Source organism: Oncorhynchus mykiss, chromosome 10 (genome assembly GCF_057628025.1).
Source record: "Oncorhynchus mykiss isolate SJ-2025 chromosome 10, ASM5762802v1, whole genome shotgun sequence".
Taxonomy (NCBI): Eukaryota; Metazoa; Chordata; class Actinopteri; order Salmoniformes; family Salmonidae; genus Oncorhynchus; species Oncorhynchus mykiss.
In genome coordinates this window covers 76,706,013-76,716,340 of record NC_143031.1, presented here as the reverse complement: position 1 = coordinate 76,716,340, position 10,328 = coordinate 76,706,013, and the positions used below count along the sequence as shown (strand labels likewise).

Sequence of the window (10,328 nt, the reverse complement as noted above, 5' to 3'; positions counted from 1 at the left end):
TCTAGAAACAGGACATGTTATTGTACCTTTATTCCATGTTGTAATGTATAGAGATACTGATATAGATCTAGAAACAGGACATGCTGTAATGTAGAGAGATACTGATATAGTTCTAGAAACAGGACATGTTGTAATGTAGAGAGATACTGATATAGATCTAGAAACAGGACATGCTGTAATGTATAGAGATACTGATATAGATCTAGAAACAGGACATGTTGTAATGTATAGAGATACTGATATAGATCTAGAAACAGGACATTATATTGTACCTTTATTCCATGTTGTAATGTATAGAGATACTGATATAGATCTAGAAACAGGACATGTTGTGATGTATAGAGATACTGATATAGATCTAGAAACAGGACATGTTATTGTACCTTTATTCCATGTAATGTATAGAGATACTGATATAGATCTAGAAACAGGACATGTTGTAATGTATAGAGATACTGATATAGATCTATAAACAGGACATGCTGTAATGTATAGAGATACTGATATAGATCTAGAAACAGGACATGTTGTAATGTATAGAGATACTGATATAGATCTAGAAACAGGACATGCTGTAATGTAAAGAGATACTGATATAGATCTAGAAACAGGACATGCTGTAATGTATAGAGATACTGATATAGATCTAGAAACAGGACATACTGTAATGTATAGAGATACTGATATAGATCTAGAAACAGGACATGTTGTTGTACCTTTATTCCATGCTGTAATGTATAGAGATACTGATATAGATCTAGAAACAGGACATGTTGTAATGTATAGAGATACTGATTTAGATCTAGAAACAGGACATGTTGTAATGTATAGAGATACTGATTTAGATCTAGAAACAGGACATGTTATTGTACCTTTATTCCATGCTGTAATGTATAGAGATACTGATATAGATCTAGAAACAGGACATGTTGTAATGTATAGAGATACTGATATGGATCTAGAAACAGGACATGTTGTAATGTATAGGACATGCTGTAATGTATAGATACTGATATAGCTCTAGAAACAGGACATGTTGTAATGTATAGAGATACTGATATAGATCTAGAAACAGGACATGTTGTAATGTATAGAGATACTGATATAGATCTAGAAACAGGACATGTTGTAATGTATAGAGATACTGATATAGATCTAGAAACAGTACATGTTGTAATGTAGAGAGATACTGATATCGTTCTAGAAACAGGACATGTTATTGTACCTTTATTCCATGCTGTAATGTATAGAGATACTGATATAGATCTAGAAACAGGACATGTTGTAATGTATAGAGATACTGATATAGATCTAGAAACAGGACATGTTGTTGTACCTTTATTCCATGCTGTAATGTATAGAGATACTGATATAGTTCTAGAAACAGGACATGTTGTAATGTATAGAGATACTGATATAGTTCTAGAAACAGGACATGTTATAATGTATAGAGATACTGATATAGATCTAGAAACAGGACATGTTGTAATGTATAGAGATACTGACATAGATCTAGAAACAGGACATGCTGTAATGTATAGAGATACTGATATAGATCTAGAAACAGGACATGTTGTAATGTATAGAGATACTGATATAGATCTAGAAACAGGACATGTTGTAATGTATAGAGATACTGATATAGATCTAGAAACAGGACATGCTGTAATGTAGAGAGATACTGATTTAGATCTAGAAACAGGACATGCTGTAATGTATAGAGATACTGATATAGTTCTAGAAACAGGACATGCTGTAATGTAGAGAGATACTGATTTAGATCTAGAAACAGGACATGTTATTGTACCTGTATTCCATACTGTAATGTAGAGATACTGATATAGCTCTATCACAATAAACAGTTTGCTGACAATTTCTCCATTGAATGGATATTTTGTTGGTGTTGCCGTAAAATTGCAGTAAAATGAACCTACCTTATCTGATATCATAATAGCTCCCTGAGGATTTATTAAGAATCTCAATGGATTCACAGCTCATAAGGTATCTGAATTCACACTCACTTTCATTTCTGTGAGTCACTGTGTCTCAGAGATGGTCTGCCTCTGCCTGCTTTAACTTCATCCAAAGTATAGTGTAAAACACCTGTTAGTCTGCTTTTCTGCTACATGTTGAAGAGGATTTGTAATCATGGCTCTCTTTTCATTTCTATTTACAGGATCCTGTCTCAAGGAGCTGTTGTCAAAGACTGGACTAGAAGATCATTATGAAAACAAGCTGATGTTAAGTACTGTCCTTGAGATAAATGCTGATACTACATCAGATGAACCTCTTACCACTATGCAGTCACTTCCAGGGGCCTTCCTTAAAAAATTAATGATGACAAATGTGAATGCTAGGAGTGTTAAATGTCTGACCACTGACCAGGAGGTTTCATATTGTGGAGTAGACAACCTGGACACTGACTCTGATACTAGTGATGTCATTAATCCACTGGACCTGATAACTGCCCTGTTTCTGTGTTCAGATGGTTTCCTGCAGCAGGAGATGGTCCAGAAAATGTCCATGTGTCAGTTTGCTGTTCCTCTGCTGCTGCCAAACTGTGACACAAAACAAAGCACTTTGATGCTGTGGGCCTTGAGGGACATAGTGAAGAAGTTTAGACTCTCTTCCCAAACATCCACAAAGGCTTTTGTGGAGGAGAGAATAGTTCTCTCTGATATTCCTATGGTGTCTTTTGTTAGGTTAGGACAATGCAGCTTGTCCAAGTCTCAGATTTTGAACAAGTTACTTAGTAACCCTCAACAGTACCATGATACATTTGTTCATCATGATATGGAATGTGGCGATGTCTCTCGGCAAATCTCAGATGGTCTGGTTGAAATCAGCTGGTACCTTCCATGTGGGAACAGAAACATAGACATGTTCACTAAGCCTATGGTGGTGGCCAATCTCAGAGGAGACATCAGGTCCTTTGAAACAAAGTTCTCCTTTCTGTGTCAAACATCAGCTGCAGTTTACATTTTCACTGATGATTTAAAGTCAGATCTCAAGGTTTTGGAAGGCAAAGTTACAAAAGCAGAGTTATTTCTGGTTGTCAATTCTCAGAATAAAACATTCAGGGTGGACACATTGAAGAAAATGATCACAAACTACAGTATCAACCCAACAAATGTGATTGTGAAGAAGAAGCAGAATGATGTAGAATTTGTCAAAACCCTGCAGTCCTCTGTGGGTGACATCATTGAAAGTAAAAATAGATTGACAATTGAAAACATGGTTGACGTGGCTCATCAGTTTGGGATTCTGGTTGATGAAGACAGGGATGACTGTCAGAGTGTCAGGAAGATGGCAGGTGAAATCACCAGGAACATCAAAGACACAATTAAATTCAAAGAAAAACAGCTACCCTTACAAGGCCAAATCTGGAAAGAGCTTTCCCAGTTGGAGAAAGAGAGGTGTAGACTGAGAAAAGCAGGGGGTCAAGACATTGAACACTACAGGAGCTCTCTGAAGAAAAAGGAGGAAGAGCTGAGAAAGAAGCAATATAAATGTGACATGTCAGATGCAATGAAAAGCTTCATTTCAGGATTGTCAGGTTCAGGAGCGGAGCGTTACTATTTCCTCAAATGGATGCGGATAAATCTGGACAATCTGTCACGTCAGAACCTGTCTGCTTTGAGGGACCGTTACAAAGATCTTTGCCAATATTCTCCTGAGAATAAAGATGACATTAAACATTTGGATAAGCAATTATTTGACTGTTCCTTAGGCCTTGAACACTTCCTGCGTGAGTTGGGCCAGTTATATGAAGCTGCCTGCTCCCTCCCTGAAGACAGTCCTCAAAGGAAACAGATGGAGAATCTCCCTGGATTGTTTGCTCAGATGCTGTTGGATGGTTTCCCCATTGAGCTTGTGGATGGAGATGCATCAAATATCCCTCTGAAATGGATATCAGCTGTTCTGACTCAGCTTCATGCTCTTGTCCAATCCAACAGCAAGATCCTGGTTGTCTCAGTTTTAGGGGTCCAAAGCACAGGGAAGTCCACTCTCCTCAACACCATGTTTGGGGTCCAGTTTGCTGTCAGCAGAGGGGCCTTCATGCTGCTGATTAAAGTCAACAAAGAACTCAAGGAGGAGCTGAAATATGACTTCATCATGGTGATTGACACAAAGGGGTTGACATCACCAGAGTTGGCTCAACTAGATGATAGCCATGAACATGACAATGAACTGGCCACACTGGTGATTGGACTCAGTGATGTCACTATCATCAACATCGCCATGGAGAACTCCACAGAGATGAAAGACATTCTGCAGATTGTTGTTCATGCTTTTATGAGGATGAAGGAAGTGGGGAAGAAGCCGATATGTCATTTTGTGCACCAGAATGTGTCAGACATATCTGCTCATGACAATAACATGAGGGACAGAAAGAAGTTGTTGGAACAGTTGAATGAAATGACCCTGGCAGCAGCCAGAATGGAGAAGATGGAGAATATCACTAAGTTCACTGATGTGATGGATTATGATCCAGACACAAGCAGCTGCTACATCCCAGGACTGTGGCATGGGACTCCCCCTATGGCTCCAGTCAATGCTGGCTACAGTGAGGCTGTGTACAGCTTCAAGAAGACCTTGATTAAAGATTTCAGAAAATGCCAGAAAAATTATGACTTGACACATTTCTTGAAGTGGACAGAAAGCTTGTGGGAGTCTGTGAAATTTGAGAACTTCATCTTTAGTTTAAGAAATGGTTTGGTTGCAGATGCATACTCCAGATTATGCTCTGAATACAATGGTTGGGAATGGACCTTCCAGAAAAATATGTATTCCTGGATGGTGGGTGCTGAAACTAAAATATCCAATATTGTCATGACAGATCAAAATCCGCAGAGGTCCATAAGAGATGTGCTAAATGACTTGATGATAGAAGCATCTGAGAAACTGTCATTGGGAGAAAAGGAAATCCAAGACAATCTAGTAAAATACTTTGAAAAGGAAGATGGCCATGTCAATCTGGTGGAAAAATACAGGGAGGACTTTGTGTCCAGTGCCAAAACACTGAGACGAGAGACAGAAAACACAGTGAGGAACAAACTGCATGGAGCTGTTGAAATCAAAGAGGGAATGACAGAACTGAACAACATCCAGAGTTCTCAGGCCAGTACAATGGAAATGCAGGTTCTGACTCTGCTACAGAACTGTAAAAAGAAAGAATCTGTTCTATCAGATGCGGCCCTCAGTAAAGAGTTTGAAAACATGTGGAAAGAAACTCTGTCTGAGATACACTTCAAAGGACTCCAAAGAAGAGATGTGGCTCATGATGCCCTTATCATGTTATGTAGAAATCTATCAACAAGGGGTGGGCACGTCATTAGTATGTTGGTTGGAAACAACCTGGTGGATTGTGGTAAAAAAGAATTTGTTGTGAAAACTGGGGGTTTAGGGAAGAGACATGAGGGCTTATTAAAGTACTGGGGCATCAACCATTACAGGAAGAAACTACAAGAGTTGTGTGATGACATCATAACACAGTGTCAGTTGTTTATAACACAGAAGGTGGAAAGCAAAACAGATTACCATGATACTTACATCAAAGAGCTGCTGAACAGGATTGATGAAACATTAGAACAACAAAAGAATGTCAGTGAGGAATGTGAGGTTTCTCTGAAGCTACACATCTGTGGCAGAGCAGCCATAGAGTTTCAGAAGATGCATGATGATTTCATTGAAGTCAATGACCCAAGGAAGTGTCTGGAACATTCTAAGAGCAAGTACCTTACCGAGTTCAGAGACTTATTTCATAACCGAGACCAGTGCCTTTAAGAAAGCTGAGGACTTCACAAAGCTCTGTCTACAGCCATGTGACCAAAATGATTGGTCCTGATGTGGTTGATGAAGTGAAGACAGGTGAAGGGTCAGAGGATTACAGCACCCGAGGGGCTTTCAAGTTCTCCATTTTAAAACAACTCCTGACAGATGGAGAATATGAGAAATGTAAAGGGAACATGATCTCCCAGAGGACTGGAAGGCATTAACAACTCATGATGTAATGAAGAGCTTGAAAGAGCATTTCAACATGAAATAAAGTGGAGTTCTACTGTATATAATTACTCTTGTTCACCAACATGTTACCATATAACTGAACATTCAAAGACTTGACAACCAGAAATAACTCTCATGACATGTCACAGATTCAAACTGTAAGGAGCCAGTCGCCCAGAGTTGTTGAAATAATATGCAGATCTGGAAATACACAACTGGATCACAGAAAGTCATATTTACAATTACATTCATAAACTATATGACCTGTTAGCAATATACAGATCTGATGTTCCATAATGAAATAGCTAACATGGTGAGTTGTATGTCAAAGGAACACAATATTCTAATCTAAGTACATCTATACAACTCATGATGTAGTAAGAAAATCATTATTAATAAATGTAGTAATCAAACACATGGAAGAAAAGTAAATGTGAACACCAATGGGTTAACCAACAGATTGAGCCTTTTGACCTTATTAACACAATACACAGGTAACTAATGAGCTAGTCTAGATAAACACAATACACAGGTAACTAAGGAGCTAGTCTAGATAAACACATTACACAGGTAACTAATGAGCTAGTCTAGATAAACACATTACACAGGTAACTAAGGAGCTAGTCTAGATAAACACAATACACAGGTAACTAATGAGCTAGTCTAGATAAACACATTACACAGGTAACTAATGAGCTAGTCTGACATTGTTTGTTTATTTTCAATTCTAATAATTATATTTCTCTCATTTACTTTTCCATCTGTCCTACAGTAGGGTTTGATATGCCTTAATCCCAGATTATGAAGGATCATCATTTAGTGGCTGACTTTCATTTTGTTTTTATTTGTTATTTGACCTTACTTTTTCATCTTAATGTTATTTTTTATGTAGAGAATAATATGTTGTTTCATATACAGGTTTTACACATTTATTGGTCTCTTAAATAATTGACTTCAAGAATGATTACTACGTAGACTTTAAATCTGTTTTTAATGGATCACACCTTCAAATAGTGATTTGTTCAATGACTTCATTGCTTTGAAGACATTAGTTTGGATACAGTGTAATTCCTAATCGGTGAACATCAGTAATGCAACTTCATTAAAACTCTTCATGGATGCTTGATATACACTACCGTTCAGAAGTTTGGGGTCACTTAGAAATGTCCTTGTTTTTGAAAGACAAGCTAATTTTTTTGTCCATTAAAATAACATAAAATTGATCAGAAATAAAGTGTAGACATTGTTAATGTTGTAAATGACTATTGTAGCTGGAAATGGTTGATTTTTTTATGGAATATCTAGGCGTACAGAGGCCCATTATCAGAAACCATCACTCCTGTGTTCCAATGGCACGTTGTGTTAGCTAATCCAAGTTGATCATTTTAAATGGCTAATTGATCATTAGAAAACCCTTTTGCAATTTTGTTAGCATAGCTGAAAACTGTTGTCCTGATTTAAAGCAATAAAACTGGCCTTCTAAAGACTAGTTGAGTACCTGGAGCATCAGCATTTCTGGGTTCGATTACAGGCTCGAAATGGCCAGAAACAAAGACCTTTCTTCTCAAACTCATCAGTCTATTCTTGTTTTGAGAAATGAAGGCTGTTCTATGCGAGAAATTGTCAAGAAACTGAAGATCTCGTACAATGCTGTGTACTACTCCCTTCACAGAACAGAGCAAACTGTCTCTAACCAGGTAGAAAGAGGAGTGGGAGGCCCCGGTGCACAACTGAGCAACAGGACAAGTACATTAGAGTGTCTAGTTTGAGAAACAGACACCTCCCAAGTCCTCAACTGGCAGCTTCATTAAATAGCATCCTCAAAACACCAGTCTCAACGTCAACAGTGGAGAGGCGACTCCGGGATGCTGGACTTCTAGGCAGAGTTTCTCTGTTGTGTCTGTTCTTTTGCCCCTCTTAATCTTTTCTTCTTATTGGCCAGTCTGAGATAGGGCTTTTTCTTTGCAAGTCCTCAATTACCCTCAACAGCCCTCATCCTGTACCCCCAACAGCCCAACTCCAGTCCTCCTGTACCCCCAACAGCCCAACTCCAGTCCTCCTGTACCCTTAACAGCCCAACTCCAGTCCTCTAGTACCCCCTGTTAGAGCTGATTTGGACATATTTGTATAAAAGACTGAACATACGGAGCTCCATGTATATTTGTGTAAATATATTAAATATGAATGTATATGATGGAATATTAGGTACGTACCTTTTTATGATTTATATTTACCTGATTGAGATATATTAATTTATTTAATTTATTAACTCAGTTTTTGGCCCCCCCTCTTGCCCATTCATTGTATTGTGGTAAGTGTGTTAGGATAAAGGCAGGAAGTTGGACATTCGGGGGAGGAAGTCCTTGCTAGATGCGGGAGCGGTATAGTTTTTTGACCATACAGACAGGTCATAATATGTATTTTCCATCTCAAGTATTCTATGCTTTAAGTTGATTGGAGAATCATTTATTTGTTAGATATCAGAAGAATAAACGATTTTGTTGCACCATATCCCTGGATGTCATTGAATGTTTGTAAACCTTGAGTGTGGACTGTATGCGTACCAAACAACCCTGCTTCAGGCTTGGGCAGTGGCTATGGTAAAGAGGAAAGGAAGCCACTACACCCCCATCAGCCCAACTCCAGTCCTCCAGTACCCTCAACAGCCCAACTCCAGTCCTCCAGTACCCCCAACAGCCCAACTCCAGTCCTCCAGTACCCCCAACAGCCCAACTCCAGTCCTCCAGTACCCCCAACAGCCCAACTCCAGTCCTCCAGTACCCCCAACAGCCCAACTCCAGTCCTCCTGTAACCCCAACAGCCCAACTCAGTACTCCGGTACCCCCAACAGCACATCTAGGAGCAGTAGCTGTGTGGGCTTCCCAGCCCTCATCACAGTGGACTACCACCTGACTATCTTCATCACTGTGATACTGGCCAGGAAACTGGTGTAGACCATAGTGTCAGAGGTACTTCTCTCTCTCTCTCTCTCTCTCTCTCTCTCTCTCTCTCTCTCTCTCCTTCTCTCTCTTCTCTCTCTCTCTCTCCTTCTCTCTCCTCTCTCTTTCTCTCTCTCCTCTCTCTCTTTCTCTCTCTCCTCCATCTCTTCTCTCTCTCTCTCTCTCTCTCTCTCTCACTCTCCCCTCTCCCCCATCTCTCCTCTCTCCTCCATCTCTTCTCTCTCCTCCATCTCTCCTCTCTCCCCTCTCCTCCATTTCTTCTCCCTCTCCTCTCCTCCATCTCTTCTCTCTCTTCTCTCTCCTCTCTCCTCCATCTCTTCTCTCTCCCCTCTCCTCCATCTCTTCTCTCTCCTCCATTTCTTCTCTCTCCTCCATCTCTTCTCTCTCCCCTCTCCTCCATCTCTTCTCTCTCCCCTCTCCTCCATCTCTTCTCTCTTCTCTCTCCTCCATTTCTTCTCTCTCCTCCATCTATTCTCTCTCCTCTCTGCTCCATCTCTTCTCTCTCCTCTCTGCTCCATCTCTTCTCTCTCCCCTCTCCTCCATCTCTTCTCTCTCCCCTCTCCTCCATCTCTTCTCTCTCCTCCATCTCTTCTCTCTCCTCCATCTCTTCTCTCTCCTCTCTCCCCTCTCCTCCATCTCTTCTCTCTCCTCCATCTCTCCCCTCTCCTCCATCTCTTCTCTCTCCCCTCTCCTCCATATCTTCTCTCTCCCCTCTCCTCCATCTCTCTTCTCTCTACAACCTATTTGTTCTTAGGGCTGTTTCAGTGACCATATTACCGCCACACCGGCAGTCACGAGTCACGAAGGCAGTAAAATTCCATGCAACCGTTTAGTCACGGTAATTAGGCTTCTCCAAGCTCTGATGCTGCTAATGGTCATTGGTAGGCTACCGAACTTGATAACTGCCTGGTACTCAACACTCTGTTGTCCCTCTAATCACTCTGACATCAGTGCAAATGGAATGAAAAATCTAACCAAACACTAAATGAGAGCCCCTGAGCCCATGTTGCTCAACATTTCTATAGGCTAGGCCTACTATAGTTCTGAACCTTCCTAATATTAAGCGCATTGCTTATATTTACAACAGCAGACTGGGATAAGGATTGATTGAATATGTCCTTAAACACACCAGCTAGCTGGTCTGCGCATGCTCTGAGGACGTGGCTAGGGATTAACCTGCGAGGGTTAACACGTTTAAATGTTTTACGGTCACATTGCCCTGATTTAAAGCAGCTGTTCGCGCTTTCAGTTTTTTGCGAATGCTGCCATCAATCCACCGTTTCTGGTTGGGGAAGATTTTAATAGTCACCATGAGTACAACATCACCGATGCACTTGCCAATAAACTCGCTCATCGAATCAG

The 10,328-nt window shown here is 40.2% G+C and overlaps 1 protein-coding gene across 1 annotated transcript; it reads left to right on the top strand.

Moving 5' to 3' along the window:
* Nucleotides 1-687: 687 nt before the first annotated feature.
* Nucleotides 688-8,517, top strand: LOC149980319 (up-regulator of cell proliferation-like). Its single transcript, XM_090187983.1, is given in 3 exon segments — nucleotides 688-5,784; nucleotides 5,786-5,811; nucleotides 5,813-8,517. Coding segments are annotated over 3 exon segments (3,849 nt in total). The 5' UTR covers nucleotides 688-2,148; the 3' UTR covers nucleotides 6,000-8,517.
* Nucleotides 8,518-10,328: the final 1,811 nt, after the last annotated feature.